The sequence below is a fragment of the Lepisosteus platostomus genome, chromosome 7, assembly GCF_059453375.1.
Source record: "Lepisosteus platostomus isolate fLepPlt1 chromosome 7, fLepPlt1.hap1, whole genome shotgun sequence".
NCBI classification, from domain to species: domain Eukaryota; kingdom Metazoa; phylum Chordata; class Actinopteri; order Semionotiformes; family Lepisosteidae; genus Lepisosteus; species Lepisosteus platostomus.
This window is the reverse complement of record NC_142617.1, coordinates 28,026,449-28,048,671: the sequence shown is the minus strand read 5'-3', so window position 1 is coordinate 28,048,671 and position 22,223 is coordinate 28,026,449. Positions and strand designations below refer to the sequence as shown.

Here is a 22,223-nt window from a genome sequence, read left to right as displayed (position 1 = left end):
GGAATAGAAGTGATAAGATTATTTTACACAGGAAACTAGTAGTAAATAGATTTTGAAAAGTATAGTTCATCAGGTGTATTGTTTTCCAAAAAAATATAACGTCAAACTAACAGACACTGAATACAAAATTGCTTACAAACATACATCCAGTGAAATGAACTCAACAGAAGACAAGCTAACAGCAATTTGACGTATACTACTAAACACGATGAGTAATGAGACCACGAGTACTTCTTAAACTTGCCATGTGTTAAAGAGCCTTCTTTTACTCTCACATCCAAAATATTACTAAAAATAAACAGTATTTTGGGAAAAGCGGTAGAATTCTTTTATTTTCACTGCATGTGATTGGTTATACTTATGTATTATGTGTATCCAAGTTACACAGTTGCATTGTACAGCTTAAAGCTAGTTGCTAGAAGATAATTTATATCTGCATTGTTTTCTTAATGTAAGAATGTCTAATGATTTTGAAAATATCATACAGCAGGATCTTAAGATGAAATTAATAAACATTATGTTAATGTGTGTGTTCTGCTTAATCTTTTATTTTTATTTTCTAGTGATAAATGCACCAATGAGAAAGTGATATATCTGCAATGTGAAAAAAAATGTAAGACATATACAGTAATTTTGACCATGTTTTTAAATTACATCATAAATACAATTAATAGAATGTTTAATTAATAGAAAACAATTAATTATGTGATTATCACTGGAACACCACAAAACTTGGGTCTTGCAGATTCCTACCAGACATGCTGCCTAAGTTAATTGTTATCTAAATTGTCTCTGTGTGCTTGTGTTTGCGGTGAAAACACCTTGTGTCTTGTTTTTACCTGGATCATTCTCAATATGACCCTCTAAAAGTTAAATTCTATAATTGGAAAAACATTATCCCTACGGGGGTCATCATTGACCAGGATTCAAAACCTTGTGCCTTCAATTGACAGCCCAAATGCTTTCACAAGCCATGTTAATAATTCACTGTGCCAGCTGGTAGTTTTACAAAGTAGTGCAGTCCTGCAACAGAATATTTTTAAAAAGTGGTATGTACACTGCATTCTGCTGTATTATTTGTCATGTATTCAGAATGGCTGGATCTGTACAAAAACATAAATATGGACATACTCACACCAGAACAAAGTTTCCCAGAAGCCACTTAACCTACCAGTATTTTTTTGGACTTTAGAAGGAAACCAGAGCACCCAGAGGTAACCCACACAACCAAAGAGAAAACACCATGCAGTTAAAGCCTTTTACTGCCGAAGAACCTTTTAGCCAGTGTTTTCCTCTCCTTAAACATTTTGTTATATCTCTGCAGCAGAACATAGCAGGAGCCTGGTTCAGGTCTTAAATTGAAGCTAACCCCCTTGGCTTTGAGTTTGTCAAATATATTTTATTTCATAATGTGTCCAATCAGCAGACAAACATATGAAAACAAAACCCAAAAAGCAGCAGGTGGAAATTTTGTTTTGGTCTTCAGAGGTCAGAATTTTCATTTCTAGGCCTATCAGGTAGCTGTTAATAATTTGTAAACCTTGTCCTAGGTGTCTGCTCGCTTGGATAAAAATCTGGGACAAATAGACCAATTTGAAAAAAGTCTACATAATGTTAATGAAGACTGGACCTGGAATGAAATTTCTCACATAAAATAAATAAATCATAAAAAAATATTTAAAACATATTTTGTAAAAAAATAAAAACCATTGAAATTGTTATACAAACCTTTAGACACTGCTAGAGAGCCTTTTTCTGCTGTTAGGCATTGAAAAAAAAACTCAGAGTTGCCTTCTGGTGTGAAAAAAAGGAGCACTGATATGAAACTGAAAAAAAACTGATTGATTACCCATTCTGAGTCAATGATTGACAGCTAGAAGGCAGGCAGAATGCAGCCTGAGGCTTCTAGAGGAAGTCTCACCCCCTAAGGGCTCTGAATGGCTGAAAATACAATGAATGACAGCGTTTTTTCCAAGTCAATAACCTTCAGTTTCCACCAGGTCTGGAGGTGGGTTAATCTAGCCTTTATTGGATATATATCATGCTTCAGAATAAGGTAAAAACATGTGATTTTTTTTTGTTGGTTTTTGCTTTTGCGGTCTTGTTTTGCTGGCTTAATGATTACCTTATAGATGCACTTTTGAGGTGCATCATCAGATAAAAAGTGACTTTGTGATTGATTGTCTTGTTTTTTTCTTTAAAAACACGTTTTTTAAAGCTCTAGTTGTCTTTTTTTGATTGATAAAAGGTTTTGTGGTTTTGTTGGTAAAAAACAATTAAATTTGATGCAGGAATCAAAAGTAAATATTGATTTAAACCATGGTCACTTGCAACTACGTCACGCACCGGCTAGGTTTGATTAAATTAGTGTTTTATTGGGGGGGTTCTGAAAATGTTTTTGTGAAGCTCTAGTTGAGCCTTTTTTGATTGATAAAATGAAGTGAGATGCTCTAAGACCGTTGCCTCTTTTGCATCCATGTTTGAATCAAGAATATCTAGTACTTGGTTGCCTTTTTAAAAATAAATAGTTTCTTAGTTTGAATAAACTGGATCCCAGGTGCAAGTGACTTCATAACATGAGAAGACATTATGCTATATTTTTTTATGCATTAATTGAAGCCTTCTGAAGTCTCTCAAAAACATAAAAATGTAACATAATATTGTGTGGCATGATGAGCAACTGATTCTTTTAATTTTAAAGAAAATCAAAAACAGGAGCAAGGGAATAAAGCTTACTTTGATTACTTAAACCCTTTCTTTATGTCCTGTTTTCATTCAGGTAAGGGTCAACTATATACACAATACTGCTGACAGCAGGAAGTTTCAAATATTCTTTACTCAGCAGCTTATTAAAAACAGCTCCCATGATGTTCAAAACGATTTTGTTTACACAGAAGACTGATACAGCTTTGCGTTCTGAATCTCTTTTTCTTGTGTGTTTTACACACTAAGCAGGTCCTCTGACCTTTCCAAGTCTATTCACGAGTCGATAGCTTTTCAAGCACAACATTCACAATGCTGCAACCAAGTGTTTTACACACAAGACAGCCCCCTCACCTCATACAACCTTGCTTTAGGTTTCTTTTTTTTCTTTTTTTGACTGTAATCAAGTGTTGTGCACACTAGGCTGGCCTCCTGACCTTTCACAGTCATGCTTTGTTGTGTGAAACTTTAATTATCTTTTTAGGATTTTTTTAACATGGCAGCTTCCACCGAGATGGGTGGGGTGCTCTTCAATAGCTTTTTCATCTATACACACAAACGGATGTAACCAAGGCACTCAGAACCAACAGAATCAACCTGAAGTCATAGAAAAACAAGAATGCCCCCAAGAAACCTGCACCCCCCTCCTGGACCACTCTGGTATCAACAACCCCAAACCAATTCATTCGTTTGTATACGGTGAGGGTGGCTCTCTGGTATGTAAAACACATGATTGCAGCATTGTGAATGTTGTGCTGGAAGAGATATTGACTCATGAATAGCACCCCCCATCCCCATGTACCGCCTCTCTAATGGTGCCATATTGAAAACATCATAAAAAAATAAGGAAAGTTTCACGGCCCAAAGCAAGGCTTGGAAAGGTCAGAGGACCTGTTTAGTGTGTAAAAGACTTACTTGCAGCATTGTGGGTGCTGTGGTTTAAATGCTATTGGCTTGTGAACAGCATTCCCCTATTCCAGTGTGGTTTAAATGCTATTGGCTTGTGAACAGCATTCCCCTATCCCCTATCCCAGCCATATAGCCAGCAGCCATATCACCCTGCAACTCACAACTGGCAGCCCACTGAAGCTAAGCAGGTGTGAGCCTGGTCAGTACCTGGATGGGAGACCTCCTGGGAAAAACTAAGGTTGCTGCTGGAAGAGGTGTTAGTGGGACCAGCAGGGGGCACTCACCCTGCGGTCCATGTGGGTCCTAATGCCCCAGTATAGTGATGGGGACACTATACTGTAAAGAGGTGCCATCCTTCGGATGAGATGTAAAACCGAGGTCCTGACTCTCTGTGGTCATTAAAAATCCCAGGGCATTTCTCGTAAAGAGTAGGGGTGTAACCCCAGCGTCCTGGCCAAATTTCCCATTGGCCTTTACCTAATAATCCCCATCTATGAATTGGCTTAATTACTCTGCTCTCCTCCCCACTAATAGCTGATGTGTGGTGAGCGTTCTGGCGCACTATGGCTGCCGTCGCATCATCCAGGTGGATGCTGCACATTGGTGGTGGTGGAGGGGAGTCCCCATTACCTGTAAAGCGCTTTGAGTGGAGTGTCCAGAAAAGCACTATATAAATGTAAGCAATTATTATTGAGTGATTCATTACCTGAATGAAAACAGGTCATAAAGAAAGGGTTTCAGAAATCAAACACCTTTATTCCCATGCTCACAGTCTGGGTAATTGGAGACTGCGCTGTTCTGCTTCCTATGGTGATATACGGGTTTTTCACATGAAGTCGTATTGAGCAGTATTTCTTGGGTTGTGCACAGCATTCCCCCTGGTTCCAGTTAGTGCGTAATTACGCATCATTGAAAAACCGGAGGTTTTAAAAAAGATAATTAGCTCAATGATAGTTTGGTGTAGAGGGTGTGCATTTGGTTTGAAAGCGTTCTGTGTTTCCATTGTGAAGATATGGAAAAAAAAAATTTGTGTGTGGTAAAAAAATGTCATAAAAACGACAAAGTGAAGGCTGTGAAAACAGTCACAATGTACTTTATACACAAAGCAAGTGTTCTCGCAACTGTGCCAAAATCGTTCTCGAACTTCAAGCTAACTTTATCCCGGTTACAAAATGTGTTTAGTTAAAAACACGAAATCCATGAAAAGTGGATGATTTTTCTTCCTTGTGATCATATTAGAATCTTTGTATAAGCTGTAAGTCTTTTATAACTTTTAATTTAACATCTTAAACACTTTAATTTTGTAAACGCAACATGCATTTTGTACAGATACAGTACAATTACATTCCCGTGGTGTAAAGTAAATTAGCAGGTGGTTGAGAAAATAGTGCACCGCCCACTGAGCTCAGTTAGAGAACAGGCAGCACTGTAAGGAGACCATTCTGCAGCTTGCAGTGTTTATGGCACTGAGAGCATCTGCCTTTAAAACTTAATAATGGAATGTAAATCATTTCTTTTAACTTGAAATCTTTTAATTTTCATTAAACATAGATTTCTCACCAGTTAGTTTCATATTTGAAACCATCATAAAAAACAAAGCAGGGGCTTATTGTATTTTCTAATGACTTTCTAATCACATGGGAAGATTATACATTTTAATCGTTTTTCATTAAAAAAAATAAATTTTAGAAAAGTTTGATCTACACAAATATCACAGGAACATTTTCAATTGTATTTCTGAATGTAATGTCACAGTTCAATATTTTATATACATCTAAATAAAGTCAGGTGTCAGGTACATAAACTATTAGTAATCAATAATTAGTATTAAAATTTGCACTGTGATAAATTGTTGCACTTCCACATCTTGGAAAAACATTAATTTGCAAGACTGTGTTCAAACATACGTTAAATCTGACTATCAAAAAACCAAGGTTCACTTTTTATTTCTCTCCCTACTCTCTCTCACCTGCTGCGATTCTGACACAGAATAGTTAAAAATAGGAACAGGTCAGGCAGGCAGACGGAAGTGGTAGGAGTGAAACTGTTACCTGTCCTGGATAAAGCGATCAGAAAATAGGTGGATTTACACTTGTGAAAAGCATTCCAATTTTAATGTGATATGGAAGATATTATTAATAATAAATGACCTTGTACAGTCTGTAACGCATAAGTATATGTATGTAACTCTGGTCAGTACTTCTCACAAAGGCTAAGAGTTTTAACACCCCACTGTGTAATGTTATGTAGAATAGACAGTTCTGCTCATGGGATGGAAATTAATTTTCAGTAGCATGTTCTGCTGTCATTGTTGCTCATTAACATAAGCAACCAACAATGAAATGTCCTGTTTTGTCTTAACACTCTTTTTTTCATACTGTAGTTTTAAAACTTGAACAAAGATGTGCCACATGTAAACGGCGAGATATTGTATAATTTTAAAGCCACTACAGTTTAGCTTGTGGGAAATACATTTATTTATACTGCATCAAAGCTTAACTCGTTCAGAGTGCCTGCCATTACAAACTCCAAGTTAAAAGGAACATGAAAAATATTTCCAAAATAATCACAAGTGAATTAGTTGAGGGATTTGATAATAATAGAGAAAACATAACAATAACCCCAAGTTGTTTCATGCAATTCAACTGAAAGAAGGACACTTAAATCAACACAAAAAGACATATATATAAATCAGTTACACTTTCTATGTACAAAAAACGGGTGGTTTTTCTTCCATGCGATCAGCTTTGAGTCTTTGTGTAAGCTGTAAGTTCTTTTTACTTCTTAATTAAACATTTTAAGCACTTTAATTTAGTAAATGCAACACGCATTCCATACAGAAATAAAATAATGTTTTCTACATTAAGATTTCTATGTTAAGCAGATTAGTAGGTTGCTGACCAAATAGAGCACCGTCCACTTACCGTAAAGATCGTTCAACACCTTCTATTGTTTTAAAAAACATTTAGAAAAGTTTCATCTACAAATTTCACAGACTTTTCTTGATTACTTTTTCTGAATGTCACAGTTAGTTCAATATTTTGTTGACATCTGAATAAAAAAGTCAGGTGTTAGCATTAATATATAAAAATATTAAAATTCACAATGTAATATTTTCTTGCACGTCTTCCACATCTTGTAAAACCATTAATTTACAAGAATTTATTCAAATATACCTTGAATCTGACTATCAGAAAATAAATAAATTACAAACTTTTAAAGTAAAAATATAATGTAAAATTAAGCTAGGATACACTTTTTTCTTTTCTGTGTCTTTTCTTACTCTCTCTCATCCTCTTTGATTCGGACACAGAATGATTAAAAATGGGAGGAAATGTCAGCGCATTATCATTTCACACCAGAGGGAAGCAAAAAAGCTGATAGTGCTTGTCATTTATTTAAGTCTCCATCACTCTGCCCAGTGATATAACTTTAATATAAACAAGATCTAGTGCAGTTTTTTAAAACTTATTTTGAATTAATTGAATCCCAGGTGTGAGTTCATTAAGCCAGAATTACATACTATTCCTACGTAACACCTGACCATCTACAATAAAGCTTTCAGTGCTTTGTTTGCGTATATTCCAATAGCAGCAGAGGCAGCGTATGTGGAGAAATGTTTAGGCTGCAAATAGGGGCTGTGTATTCTGCAGCAGCCACAAATAAATAAAAAAATACATTTTTTTTTTACTCCTGATGGTAACTTTCACATCCTTGCTATTAATCATCACGTTCTCATCCAATCAAAGGTTTGATGTTTTTTTTATTTTGAAACCGTGATCTTGACATGCAGGTGTGAAGTAGAGTTAATAGCTTCAAATTTAAAAGGTTATTAATAATATCTTCTGTGTTACATTAACATTGGGATGTTTGTACAAGTGTAAAAAAAGGTGATACACAACGTGTCTCCTCTATAACTCTTCAGTTTACAGAGAAATTCCGCCACAGCCACACGATGTTACAAAAGGGAACAGCATATCTACCCTTGACTATGGTTAAATAGTACACACAATGTCTGGTGGAGTTCCAGCGTTCACATTTCTGTAATCTGTACAGAGCCGTGACATCTCATCAATGTTTGGTACCAATAAACAGGGGGGCTTAACAGACTTCCTTTTTTGAACTAAACTGCGCTCCAGTAAATAATATACAGTTTATCACGTTCTACAATGCTTCTAGTTTAGCAGAATTTGCTCGATAAGCACATTAATGTGGATTACATTACCCATGTCTATATCACTGTACGAAACAGGTTTGAGTCAGAGTGTCTGTTAATAAAACAGAGCACCTTCCAATACATATAACTACTGCATTTTATTTCTTTATCCATTTCAGCTAAATGAGGGTTATTAAATCAGTCAGAATCTCAGAGTGCCAATTGTAAAAATAATCCTTCTTCCGTCCTTTGTTTAACTTAAAGAATGTCGTGAAGAAATCCCTAATCACAAAACCATCACTTAATTTATCCAGATACAGAAATTCACGCCAGAGCCAACAACAATCTATAATAGTGGACTCTTTTTATGTATTCACTATATAAGAAAGAAACCGAAACTAATGATCACGCTTTGAGCCATTGGTTGCAGTGCTTTGTCCATTACCACTACAAGAACAATATACGTTTTTTTTAAAAGAAACGAATGTCAAAATGTTTCCAAAATGTCCACTTGTGATATTTTAGCTGCTTAGTTACATGATTCCATATTAATATAACTATCCAGTGATGTTAAATCCCTACAATATTGATCTTTTTACAATAACGGCAAGTGGTGTACTTTCTACATATTCTTAGAAAAGGATAAAACATTATAACTTTACATGAAATACAGAATGTAAGCTTAATAATGTTAGAACAAGCAGGTAAAAACCAGAACCCACTGTAAGTTATGAAGTTAAAGACTTTGATGTAGGGCTTGGCGATATATCAAAAAAGTATTGATACTGACGCTAAGAATCTCTCACCGACCTAATTTTGCTTATGTTGGTATGTTCAGTAAAAGCTTTCCCTACTGTGCACTTTCATGAGCGATCCCCTTTAAAAACTACAACACCCAGTCATCATATCCAGTCACATTTTTCTGCCTCTTCCAACCTTCGTTCTTCGTTCTTCATTCTTCATTCAAAAGACAAAGAAGGGCAGGGCATGAGACAACATGAGCACTTATGCTGAACCCATTCAGGCAGGGATGACTCAAGTACAAATGAAGATGAGCTGGTATCTAAAAAAGATGCAGTGTCGATCGTTTGGTCATATTTTGGCTTCAGCAAACAGGATACTGAAGAAAGAGAAGTCAGATGTAAACTCTGTCAGGAAAACCGTTTTCTGCGCCCAAATGTAACACGAGCAACTTGTTTCATCACTTGAAACACAACCATGATTACGAAGAGTGCATGGCCAAAAATAAAAGAGAGAGACTGAGAAGCGCACTCGTTGCCGAAGTGATATGCCCAAACAGCTTTCTCTAACACAGGCATTTACTAATGCCACTCAATATGCAAAAGATTCACACAGATGAAACTAAATAACTAAAGGCATTACATACTACTGCTGTAACAGAAAGAATAAGGTTCTGGATCCCGAGATGAAATAAAACAGATGAGTTTATTGCATGCAAGGAACAATAAAGCCGAAGTCTTGTTTCCCGCAAGAAACAACAAAACCGAAGTATTGTTCGATGTGCCGGTACAAACTTTTAGGTTATATAGTCCTTCCTTTCTGCTTCGGACATCATTCGGTGTTATGGTGGGGGGGGGGGGGGTCATGGTATTTGGCCAGTTAAGAGGCCCTGGCCAAATGGTCAGTTTAAGATTATGCCCACAGGGGGTTCCTTGCTCGCATCTGGAATCCTTATCAGTTAACCCCCTTTCCTGCCATAAACCCCTGTTGCTTAGAAGTCTAATTTTCAGGCAGAACTGACTTAAGTTATTAACCCTTTTTACATCTTGTCTCTTACTTCATTCTCCCCTTATAAAATATGGCATACGTCAGGACTGCCTATTTTTACACATACAATGTCAGGGCAGATCTTTCCTTTTTAGATGTACAGGCATGCATTACCGTGACATTGTGCGTTCCACGGTTACAACAAGATGTTATTGATGTTTTTGTACAAGTGATAGTTACAATTATACACATAAAACAATCCTAATCCTACAAATACATAAAGTCCTACCCCAGGACCCAAACGCAGACCTCAGCCATGTGGAGATCTATCGTCAGGATCTTAGAACAGCAATATTGACCCAACCCCGATTATAATTTTTTGGCTGAATAGATATGCCAACACCGGGAATGTATTGATACCATATCCCCAGTAATGCTCCTCAGGTCTAACGAGCACACTGTTGGTCTTAGGAAGCATCAAACACAGAAACGGTAACAACATCCTTCTTTCTGTTCACTCAGTCCCTGGTGCCGTGGGTCGGTGAAAGTGCGATGCGCGGATCCAACGATCTCATACTGTCACTCAGATGGCACAATCCGTAGTTAGTGGCACTTGATATGGTCCCTCCCAGCAGGATTGCAGCGTCTAGCAGGGTATCTCTTCTTCACCTACACCCACTCGCCAGGTATCCGGTCGTGTCTCCCCTCTACTGGAGGTCCCCAAGCGTCCGGCACCTGTTCACGTGCCCTGTGCACCGCTTCAGTTAACAAACCTACAATACTTTAATAGAGAGTTAGTAAATTCATCAGTGCGTTAGCCAAACTTGGCCTCCAGGGAGTTTCTTTGGCTGCCCATGATGATCTCAAATGGGCTCAGTCTCACAGTTCCGTTTGCTCCAGCCCGCAAACCGCACAGGACTGCAGGTAGAGCATCTACCCACGGTGTTCCTTCAGTTGATATTTCCTTAGTTGGTCTTTCAGACTGTGGGTGATGGGGTCAATGTGACTTCCAACTTACCCCTAGTGAGGCAATTACAGCCTGGCACACCTTCCCAGTGTAGTATGCCCCTAGATCAGTATCCAAGGGGCAGGGCAGTCCGTACCACGGGATCATCTTTGTCATACACTTGGGTATGCGCCAGCCCACATCCCATCATTATACAACCCCACATTCTTTACACATTTTTTCTAACCACTATTAAACATCTATTAAAGCCCTCAACCTGAATTCTCCCCTTTCCCCAATAGAGGTTTCACAGGGGTCTCAGACTCCCGCTCTTCCAGTGCCTCTGCATGGTTGTTACCTTGAGTTACTGGAATTCTTTATTTATTTTGTTATTTACACCTTACTCAAGCTGCTTCTGTCGGCAGCTGTAAAACTACAAATCAGTTCAGAGATAAGCCCAGTATTCTTAACTGGAGTCCCTGCCGTTGTGAGAGAATCCTATTTCTCCATAGCCATCCAGAATTGTGGCCTACATGCAATAAATACATACATTATATACATATACAGTAACCCTTTAACATCTTTCTTTTTACAATCTTCCATCAGTGCTCATAACTGGCTTGCTGCGCTGAGGCAGCGGAGGGGCATTTTCAGATTGTTAGCACCTCGAATTCTGTTGTAACGGCTCAGCCTGTTCTTTGTTCTCCCTCATGCATCAGAGAGGACCCATCAGTAAACAATATTACATTTTCTTAAATTTTCATGGTCCCCCACCCTTTGGCTACAGTATCTAATGGTATAATAGTGCCTACCTCCATGCTCCTGCGTCAGCACAGCTGCCCAGAACCCTTTATCCACACTTACATACAAAGGAATGGTTGATCCATCTGAGGAAACCCCAGTCTCAGCACCTGTAAGAGAGCTTGTTTCAAATTATTACAGGCGGCTTTTGCTGCTGGAACCAAGGCAATCTTGTCCTTGTACTGCACTCCCCCCTTAAGCAGATCTGTTAAAAGTTGTGCTCACCCCGTAAAAACATTGCACCCAGGCCCTGTTAAAATTACACAATGCTCGACACAAAAGGGCCTTATCATAACTGCTTAATATTAGACACTCTAAACCTGAAGCAACTCAGACTTGTGGGTTTCCTCGTCAGGGGAAGCACTCAGAATACCATCAACATCCTGAGTGATCCCAGTCAGTTGAAGCCACGTGATACCCTGTTCTGGATAGTCATTCTTTGTAATGCATAATATTCCAACCCAATAGATCTGGGATAAAACCACCCACATTCGTGTGATAAGTGCAGGTGAATGTTAAAATCTGGTACTCAGCAAGTAAAACTTGCTGCCCCAATACTCCTGTGGCCTCCTGCTGTCTTCCCATATACATTACTCTATAGCACACTGTTGAACAGAGAAGTGAAACAAGCATGACAGTAGTGCTCCAGTATCCCCTAACAGAGAAACCAACACTCCATTAACAGTACATTTTTATCCACTGGACTGGGACAGACTTAGGGAGGCTACAAGGGATTTACAGGATCTAATCGTTAGGTTAACAGATCTTCTCACAAGACGTTATTCTCCCCAGTCTCGATTCTAAACCTACAGCGTTTCAGCATGTCTGGTTTCGAGACATTTGAATAAATCCAAATTGTTTCCACTATTGCAACTAATTGTATAAAAATACAAAAACTGTTTATCTAACTACTTTTACGTCCACCTGTACTGTACTTATACGTTTCAGACGCTCTTATATTTTCCAATCTCCTTAAGTTGATTTTCGTCAAGTCTCTTTAGTTACGTCTCTAGCCAGTCCCGCTGGCTAAACATACTCACACCGTCATTTAGTATACCAAAATTCACAGTTACACACACAAATTCATAAAACACACATACACATCGAGAATATGTTTTTCTCTTCGTACTACAATGTGCTGTATTCTTGTTTCACTTCTACATGAATCTTTTTAATTCCTGTAGCGCACTCCAGGTTCGCTGCATTCCTAATTTCGGGTGCGGTACTTTAGCCCACCGGTCAATATCTTCCGGTTTTGGATTTGATCGTATGGGGGAATCAGGGAAGGTAGGTGCGAGTGCAGACCCCCCTCGACGGGGTGCGCGGGGTGCGAGACACTTAGAGTGACACTGTCATCAACAGCGCCAGCCCCCGCTACACTAAGTCCTTTCCCACTTCGGGTGAGAGTACAGTACAGATCTGCGGGCGCCCTCCCTTTAAGAAGGGAGTCCCTGTTTCGTCTCTATTACACTCGTACCAGGTGTCATCCCACTCGGACCCCCCGTCTCCATATGGTCACTGTGGGAATTGATCCCAATTATTTTCATTTCCTGCCTGTATGTTCCCCTATGGGAGAGCAAGATATAATTTAGTTGACGGTTGTAACACATTAACTAGTGCAGTGCGACCAGGAACTAATTCTTCCTTTAGTTTCTGATTCTCCTGCACTGCCTCTTTTCGCTTTTGTTCATACTCTTTCGTAGCGAGTAAAGTATCTTTTCTTTCGGGTTTTTGTTTTTCCCGTAAACACACTTTTAAGAAGTCACATTCCAATTTCTTTCTTTTCTTTTCTCTCATGTATCTGCCACCACTGGTGCCGACCGTGCACCAGGGTGGGAGCTACATGCTTGCGCTTTTGCCAATAAATACTCATATGCTTTCTTTACAGGCATCTTCGCCCCAAACTCCCTCTGGCAAACTCAACTTTTCGCATATTTTTCTCCTTTTTTTCCGTCAACTTTCACTTTTCCGATATATAAACGGACCCTTCCACCACTTTCTCAAACCATCAGTTAGCACACATGTTCGGTCTCTTTTACTTTTGTCGTGTGTGAGGTAACAGCTCATTCAGTAGGGGGATGCTTTCACTTGTAAAAACCTGTTCATTACTGCACTCATTCAGCTAAGGGCGTCTGTTACCTCCAGATCTAAATGCCTCTCAGAGACTTAAGAGAGGAATTACACCGCACTGTTCACAGGTAAAGGAACGAGACCTCGAAAACCCCCTTTCCTGATCAGTAATTCACCATCCCCAGAACGCCAGCATCGCTGCTTTTGCTTCCGGGTGGATTTACACACTGAGCTCAATCAGGGCGATTCTCGGGTCTCAATGTCCTTTAAATCCTGTTACTTAATGCTTTGCTCTTTTATTATGAGGTGTGTTTATTTTAGTGTCGTGCGTGTGTATACAGTGCCTTGCGAAAGTATTCGGCCCCCTTGAACTTTTCAACCTTTTGCCACATTTCAGGCTTCAAACATAAAGATATAATTTTTTTATTTTATGTGAAGAATCACCAACAAGTGGGACACAATTGTGAAGTGGAACGAAATCTATTGGATTTTTGAAACTTTTTTAACTAATAAAAAAATGAAAAGTGGGGCGTGCAAAATTATTCGGCCCCCTTGCGTTAATACTTTGTAGAGCCACCTTTTGCTGCGATTACAGCTGCAAGTCGCTTGGGTTATTTCTCTATCAGTTTTGCACATCGAGAGACTGAAATTCTTGCCCATTCTTCCTTGCAAAACAGCTCGAGCTCAGTGAGGTTGGATGGAGAGCGTTTGTGAACAGCAGTTTTCAGCTCTTTCCACAGATTCTCGATTGGATTCAGGTCTGGACTTTGACTTGGCCATTCAAACACCTGGATACGTTTATTTGTGAACCATTCCTTTGTAGATTTTGCTGTATGTTTGGGATCATTGTCTTGTTGGAAGATAAATCTCCGTCCCAGTTTCAGGTCTTTTGCAGACTCCAACAGGTTTTCATCCAGAATGGTCCTGTATTTGGCTGCATCCATCTTCCCCTCAATTTTAACCATCTTCCCTGTCCCTGCTGAAGAAAAGCAGGCCCAAACCATGATGCTGCCACCACCATGTTTGACAGTGGGGATGGTGTGTTGAGGGTGATGAGCTGTGTTGCTTTTACGCCAAACATATCGTTTTGCATTGTGGCCAAAAAGTTCGATTTTGGTTTCATCTGACCAGAGCACCTTCTTCCACATGTTTGGGGTGTCTCCCAGGTGGCTTGTGGCAAACTTTAGACGAGACTTTTTATGGATATCTTTGAGAAATGGCTTTCTTCTTGCCACTCTTCCATAAAGGCCAGATTTGTGCAGTGTAAGACTGATTGTTGTCCTATGGACAGACTCTCCCACCTCAGCTGTAGTTCTCTGCAGTTCATCCAGAGTGATCATGGGCCTCTTGGCTGCATCTCTGATCAGTCTTCTCCTTGTCTGAGCTGAAAGTTTAGAGGGACGGCCAGGTCTTGGTAGATTTGTAGTGGTCTGATACTCCTTCCATTTCAAGATGATCGCTTGCACAGTGCTCCTTGGGATGTTTGAAGCTTGGGAAATCTTTTTGTATCCAAATCCGGCTTTAAACTTCTCCACAACAGTATTACGGACCTGCCTGGTGTGTTCCTTGGTCTTCATGATGCTCTCTGCGCTTTCAACAGAACCTTGAGACTATCACAGAGCAGGTGCATTTATACAGAGACTTGATTACACACAGGTGGATTCTATTTATCACCATCAGTCATTTAGGACAACATTGGATCATTCAGAGATCCTCGCTGAACTTCTGGAGTGAGTTTGCTGCACTGAAAGTAAAGGGGCCGAATAATTTTGCACGCCCCACTTTTCATTTTTTTATTAGTTAAAAAAGTTTCAAAAATCCAATAGATTTCGTTCCACTTCACAATTGTGTCCCACTTGTTGGTGATTCTTCACATAAAATAAAAAAATTATATCTTTATGTTTGAAGCCTGAAATGTGGCAAAAGGTTGAAAAGTTCAAGGGGGCCGAATACTTTCGCAAGGCACTGTATGTATTCACAAACAAGGAAAACACCAAAAACATACATATATATATAAATCTTCTACTTCTGTTTCCTTTAAAACAAAAAACCACGCCACGCCAATCCGTGCACGATCAAGGCATATCTAATCTCAGGACCCCGGGCGCAATTAAGGCCCACACCAATCCTGGATTATACCTGCATTTAATGCACCACTCAGCTCCAGAACCCCGGGCTCAATTAAGGCCCACACCAATCCTGAGCCTCAGAACTCCGGGCGCAATTAAGGCCCACACCAGTCCTGAATTACGTGCATTTAATGCACCACTTAGCTCCAGAACCTCGGGCGCAATTAAGGCCCACACCGATCCTGAGCCTCAGAACTCCGGGCGCAATTAAGGCCCACACCAGTCCTGAACTTCGCGGTAAAGGTCCAAAACCCATTCAAAAACTCAATTAAGGCATACACCAGCTTAGAACGCCTGTACACAATACCGCGGACCGCCTGCCAGACCAAATTCTGGGCTTACAGCAAACCACCCATTACATACACCGGTGTCTTCCCCGGGCCAGAGGAATTCAGGAACTCACGTTTACTCCGTCATCTCAGGCGATTCTCGTAGGGAGCACAGACTTCCCAATCGGTCAGAGAGAGTCGGAACTTTTTTTTTTAAAAAGAGGAGTCCTTACCTCTTAGTAATGTGAGCGCTGACCGTCTCTCCTGCCGATGGGAAGTTCTGCGCCTTCTGGAGCATCCGCCGACTACGCCAAATTTGTTGTAACAGAAAGAATAAGGTTCTGGATCCCGAGATGAAGTAAAACAGATGAGTTTATTGCATGCAAGGAACAATAAAGCCGAAGTCTTGTTTCCCGCAAGAAACAACAAAACCGAAGTATTGTTCAATGTGCCGGTACAAACTTTTAGGTTATATAGTCCTTCCTTGCTGCTTCGGACGTCATTCGGTGTTATGGTAAGGGGGGGGGGGGGTCATGGTATTTGGCCAGTTAAGAGGCCCTGGCCAAAGGGTCAGTTTAAGATTATGCCCCCAGGGGGTTCCTTGCTCGCATCTGGAATCCTTATCAGTTATCCCACTTTCCTGCCATAAACCCCTGTTGCTTAGAAGTCTAATTTTCGGCAGAACTGACTTAAGTTATTAACCCTTTTTACATCTTGTCTCTTACTTCACTACATAGTGAAGGACTTGGTCCCCTTTGCTACAGTGGAACACAGTGGTTTCAAAAGACTGGTTCAAACCCCTGACAAGAGATATGTTGTGCCCTTGAGAAAATATTTTTTTCAAATTGCGGTACCTGACATTTACAAAGCTTTTATAGTTTCGCTTATTTAAAACATGACGTTTCAGCATATCATCTAATCATATAATTTCAAAGGTTTTAAAAAATTATCGTTAATTTATCATTATCGAGGTAAATGAAATTATTGTGATATTGATTTGAGGTCATATCGCCCAGCCCTACTTTGATACATAAAATATTTATGCATAATTAAATTATGTATGATGAAGGTGGAAGGTTGTGTACTTTTGTCCAACTGAGCAATCTTTTATACAATATACTGACTTTTTAATGTTTAACATGATGTAATACACAGTTTGAAATGATTAAAAGTGCCTCAGCAGAGTAATTTTGTTTGGCTGACCACGATGACCAAGTCTGAAAAAAGGGGTGTAATTGGTTCAGATTTGTCACGACTATAGTCCCCCCTCCTTAAGGGTGCTCCAGCCCTTTCACTAAAGACTTCATTCTCTGCACCTGTTTCCCATTCCCTGCCCACCTTAAAAGCCAGGCGCTGACGGTCATCCGGGCTCTGTATCTGATTTCCATATCGTGCGAGTCCGGGACCAGGAAGCGCCTGGTCCCGTTAAGGTTTTAACCTCGGTTCCCGTTCCTGTTCCCCGTCCGCCGGGTCCGACCCGGCCTTCGTGGTTTTAACGTCGTGTTTTGATGGATCTTCTGGTTTTGGACTTACTCGTGTGTTTTGGATACTCTAAGGACTACTCTCTTGGATTGTTCGCCTCGGCCACACCTCCCCCGTGCACCAGCACACCTTGGACACGCCCCCTTGTCTTCAGCCCCGTTTTCCTGCATGACGTTTCCCTAGTGTTTCCCCACTCCGTCGGACTGTGTCGTCCGCATAGGGTCCGGAAAGAACTGTTTGTTACAAGATTGCTGTCATTCATAATTTTTCTACATTCATTCAGAGCACTAGAAGACATCACTGCCTCTGTAACATCAGAAAAGGAAAAAAAAACGTTTTGTTTATGTAGCAATTGGTTTGTTGATCTATGATCTTATCTATGGTAATCAAATCACACCTGCTGCTGATCTGGAAGTGAAAAAAGCAATGGAAAAATCTTTAGCAGTGTGTAGGGGATTATATATTAAATACAATAGCTATTATACCTTTAAATGTTTTTTCATATTTTTTTATACATTTTCTGGGTATGTACAAATTATGATTGTTCTGTCTTCACAAAAAATAATGTCAATTTTTTTTTGTCCATTTTGTCTCCAATTTTTTATCCAAGATAATACTGATGCAGCCATTCAAAGTTCAAGGCACAAACCCATACTACATGCAACTATCTACGTCATATCGCGGTACATGATTGGCTGGCCAAAATAACCAACAGGGGCACTTGTGGTGCATTAGTCGGTAGTGGAAAGATTTTATTCATATTCATTTAATCTCTTTACTGTGCGCATTTTAATCTGCTTAGTATTGAATATTTATATATAATTTTACAACTAAAGGTAAATTTTAGTAGCTGAGCATTAAAAGAAGAGCATAGCGCATCCGAAGGTTATAAACTATATTAATTTAGGAACATAAACATATCACGTGAACTGTATATGGCTGGTATTGGTAGTTTAAAGAAAACATACACACCAGTATTCCATTCCTCCCTAAACATTTTAAGCATCAATGTCTTACATGTGGTTATTTTTAAAACAGTTTTACGTGCTCCTTCTGACCATATTACTGTACGTTTATATACTTTGTGAAAATTGATCGTTTTAACCTTTTCTGCGAATACGCTCATTATCGGAGTAAACAAAAGCATACTTTTAGAATTTGATTAATATTGAATATATTATGGAATCGTGTATCTAAAGAAATAAATAACAATATAATTATATTCATGAACTGTAGCACAAACAGTAGTATAAGACTTTCTATTGATATGTATATGAGTGTTTCACTGCTCATCGTGGTGTGATGGCATAAGTGACTGATTTATGAAGCTGAAGGTGAGTGTTCAAATCCAACTATCGCCATGAGTTTTCGTTTAACAAATAAACATTTATTTGAAAAATTAAAATAGCAAATATTAAGACCTTTTTATATTTCTAAATATCACGACATGTTCAAAGCTAATTAATTTATTAATAACAACGAATAATTTCAAACTGCTACTGATATTATTACTGACAATAAATATTATTGACACTATATTGAATTTGTTGGTCTTTTTAAATATCACAAAACATTCAAAGTTAAGTGATTACCATTTCCATGAATAATTGCGTTCGTAAAAGAAACTCATACTTTTCAGAATGTAATTATTATTTTAGAAACGTTTTTACGTGCTCCTTCTGATATTGTTGATATACTTTGTGAGAAAAGTGATAGTTTAAACCTTTTCTGTGAATACGCTCGCTATCGGAGTAAACAAAAGCGTACTTTTAGAATTTGATTAATAGGGAATATAATATGGAATCGCGTTATCTAAAGAGCATGCTTGCCAGCACGATTACATCACCGCCTTTCCCTCTAGTCAAATGATAGGCAGCGAAAACATTTGTTTGTCTGTCCGTGGGGGGAAGGGAGACTGTTTTTCATTGGAAGGTACACCTATTCTACTCTGAGAATGTAGGGGGGAGGAAAAGTGCCCGTGGTCTTTTCACTGATAAAGTTGTGTTAACAAAAACTACAGTATGCTTAAGAGTTGTTGAACCGGTTTATATTTATTTTTCGACACAACCAGCTGGCCCGAACCACACAGACACCAGCTAGCCTGCTAGAGCACCACAATTAACACTCAACCACATCACAGATCACAGATCAAAGTGTGTAAGATATTGCTGTTTGATCTGTTTTTGATCTTTGATCTGAGCTTAAATAGAAGCTTATCTCTATTAATATAACTATTGAGTGGTATTAAATGCAACTTTTTTGCATAGATAACACTTTTCTAAAATTTATTTAAAAAATAAAAATGATTACAATCTAATCTTTCCACGTTTGATCGCATGAGGAAGTATTATAATCTCCTGCTTTGTTTAACGATGGTATGAAAAATAAATCTAAATGTGAGAAAGCTATGCTTAAAGTTAATTAAGGGACTTAGAAGACAAAGATAACAGTTTACATTGCATTGTAAAATTGTGAATCAAGAAAGGCATTTAATTAAACACGCATTTGCGATTTTAATCAAAATGAGGGTAATGGGGTTAGACAATTAGACATAAAGTACACTTCCTCGTGATCATCTTAGAATCTTTGAGTAAGCTGCAAGTTTTTTTTTTACTTTTTAATTATACATTTTAAACACTTTAATTTTGAAAACGTAACACACATTCCGTACAGATACAGTACAATCACATTCTTCTGTCTTCCTGTGGTGTAAAACGAATTAGCAGGTGATTAAGATAACAATGCATTGCCTACACCGGGTTAAAGTTAGCTTGAAGTTTGAAAATGATTTTGGCACACCTGTAGCTTTTTCACGAAACCTCCTAGAGTTACAAGAACACTTGCAGTGTGTACAAAGTACAAAGTGAGTGTTTTCACATCCTTCACTATGTCATTTTTAAACCATTTTTTTACCACGCTTGAATATTCTTTTGTCCATATCTTCGCAAAGGAAACACAGAAAGAATTCAAACCAAATACATTTTAAAGACCACGACTTGTGAAACTTTTCACAGCCTCCACATAAAACTATCAGAGAGCTAATTCTCTTTTTTTTAAATTGATGCTTAATTACGCACTAACTGGAACCCGGGGGGACCACTGTGTACACACATTCACAACACGAGAACGACTGCTCAATACGGCTTCATGCGAAAAACCCGTATATCACCATAGGAAGCAGAACGGCGCAGCCTCTAATTTCCCAGACTGTAAGCAGGGGAATAAAGCTTTGTTTGATTTCTGAAACCCTTTGCAGTGGTGAGGCTTATTAATAAGGCAGAATTAAGTGTTTCTGAGCTTTCCCAAGTTAGGCCTCATTTCTCTGTTCATCTCTGTGGTGCAGCCACAGAGAAACTATTCATGCAGGCTGATTTAAGATGTTTTCTTTTGATAAGAAACAGCTCCCAAAGTGGGATGCACTTAGCTAAGCCTGGCTATCATGATCAATGGTCATCCATTGGCGCCTATCTGTCTAGGGAGTGCCAGATGGACATCTGGACTGCATTCCTAAGTGTCAGGAGTAAGTGACTCATATCTCACCTTGATCAACCAATCAGGGACTGGTAGGGCCGAGTAACCCACGTGGGACTCTGATGCCCATGGAACTTTCAGCCAATCAATGAGCTGTTCCTCCAGGTAAAAACAGGCAACACAGAGATTCAGTAAGATTCAGTGGAGAATTCTGTGGACTTTTCTAAAGGAAATTCAAAGGAGAATTCCAGGGCAGGACATTCTCACAGCGCGCCTCCTGACCATCCTGAGACTCAGCCCGGACAACCACGGAACGGCCAGTGTGTCTGAGTGCCAGAACTTTCCTTTGTTCTAAGAGTCTAGAGTGGAGGTTGCCAGAGAGTAACCAGAGGATCCACTCGAGGTTAGCACCAGCAGCAGGCCTCGTGAACAGGTCGGAACTGTGGACAGCTGAATCACTATTCAGAACTAGCTCTTCATCAGGAACGACCCGGTCCTCTTCCTGACTTGCTGGGACCCACAGTCATCTTTTCTCCTGTGCACAAACTTTGCTAGTTAAAGCCAACACTAACTAGCCGGTCAGTGAGCATCAGCAGTGCACCGTCGCAAGCTGCACAGCACAGCCTGGCACCGAGCCAGAGAGCGCGGATTGGACAGCAACAGCCTGCAACTGTTTCTTTGTGCCCGCAGGAGATCTGAGTCCCCAGAGATTGGATGAGTATTCAACTTCACTGCATTACAGCTCGAGAATTCAATTGCTATCGCAACCAGTTGATAGCAATTTAATTCCTAAGAGTTATGTACTTGTTTTGAGTATCTAATGTAGAAGTTATAACCAAGTTCAATTATGAAACGGTCTTAATGAATGATATACTGAACGTATGTCCTCTTGATATATGTAACTCTTTGTAACTGATTGAATTCTTGTATTCTGTATTCTGTTAACCCTCTCGATAAGATCTGTTAGGTTTATATGCATATTCTTTGTATTAATAAATGTATCCTCATGTATTAGTACCTGTGTGTGCGCGTTGTTTGAGTTATGTCGCATGGTTGGATTCTAAAGTCATCAAAAGAATTAATTTTGTGATTTACTGCTACAATTAATAATTGTTCCAGTAAATGCCCAAACCCTACAGAACTGGTGCCTTCAGAGAGCCACTACATTACATTTTGGCTATGGCAACGTTACATATTTGGCGTCCCTGAGCCGGTTTTCTTACATATTTGGCGTCCCTGAACGGCTATGAAACATTACATTTATGGCGTCCCTGGGTGGGCATGGGCTGGTAAGACTGAAATGAGTCAACCAAGCGGAATAATTCATATAAAACGCCGCGGGTTTCATACACGACAATACAGTGTGCTGAAAGCCGAAAGGAAAAGAGTTCCCCTTGCTCTTTAAGCAGTGCTTGATTGTTTTGTGATCTTTTGAGATCTACCGGGTTGATTGCATACTTGATCTTGTGGTTTTCTGTGGTAAAACTGTGATTTCGTACTTAAAAGTAATACTCTTTAAGTTTAACGATGGTTGCTAAAAGGTCTGAATTCGAGTCGCT

The 22,223-nt window shown here is 39.3% G+C and overlaps 1 protein-coding gene across 4 annotated transcripts in view; it reads left to right on the top strand.

Moving 5' to 3' along the window:
* Positions 1–22,223, top strand: part of tmprss15 (transmembrane serine protease 15) — a 299,749-nt gene that overhangs the window by 233,352 nt on the left and 44,174 nt on the right. For 2 of the 4 annotated variants that reach the window (XM_088639735.1, XM_088639734.1), the window contains one exon: positions 564–613. The exons of 1 other annotated variant lie outside the window; for it this stretch is intronic. In XM_088639735.1, the coding sequence (XP_088495861.1) occupies positions 564–613 (50 nt within the window). Of the gene's footprint in view, positions 1–563; positions 614–1,968; positions 2,057–22,223 lie in introns of those variants that run through there. One more of the 4 variants, XM_088639737.1, reaches the window with a different exon arrangement.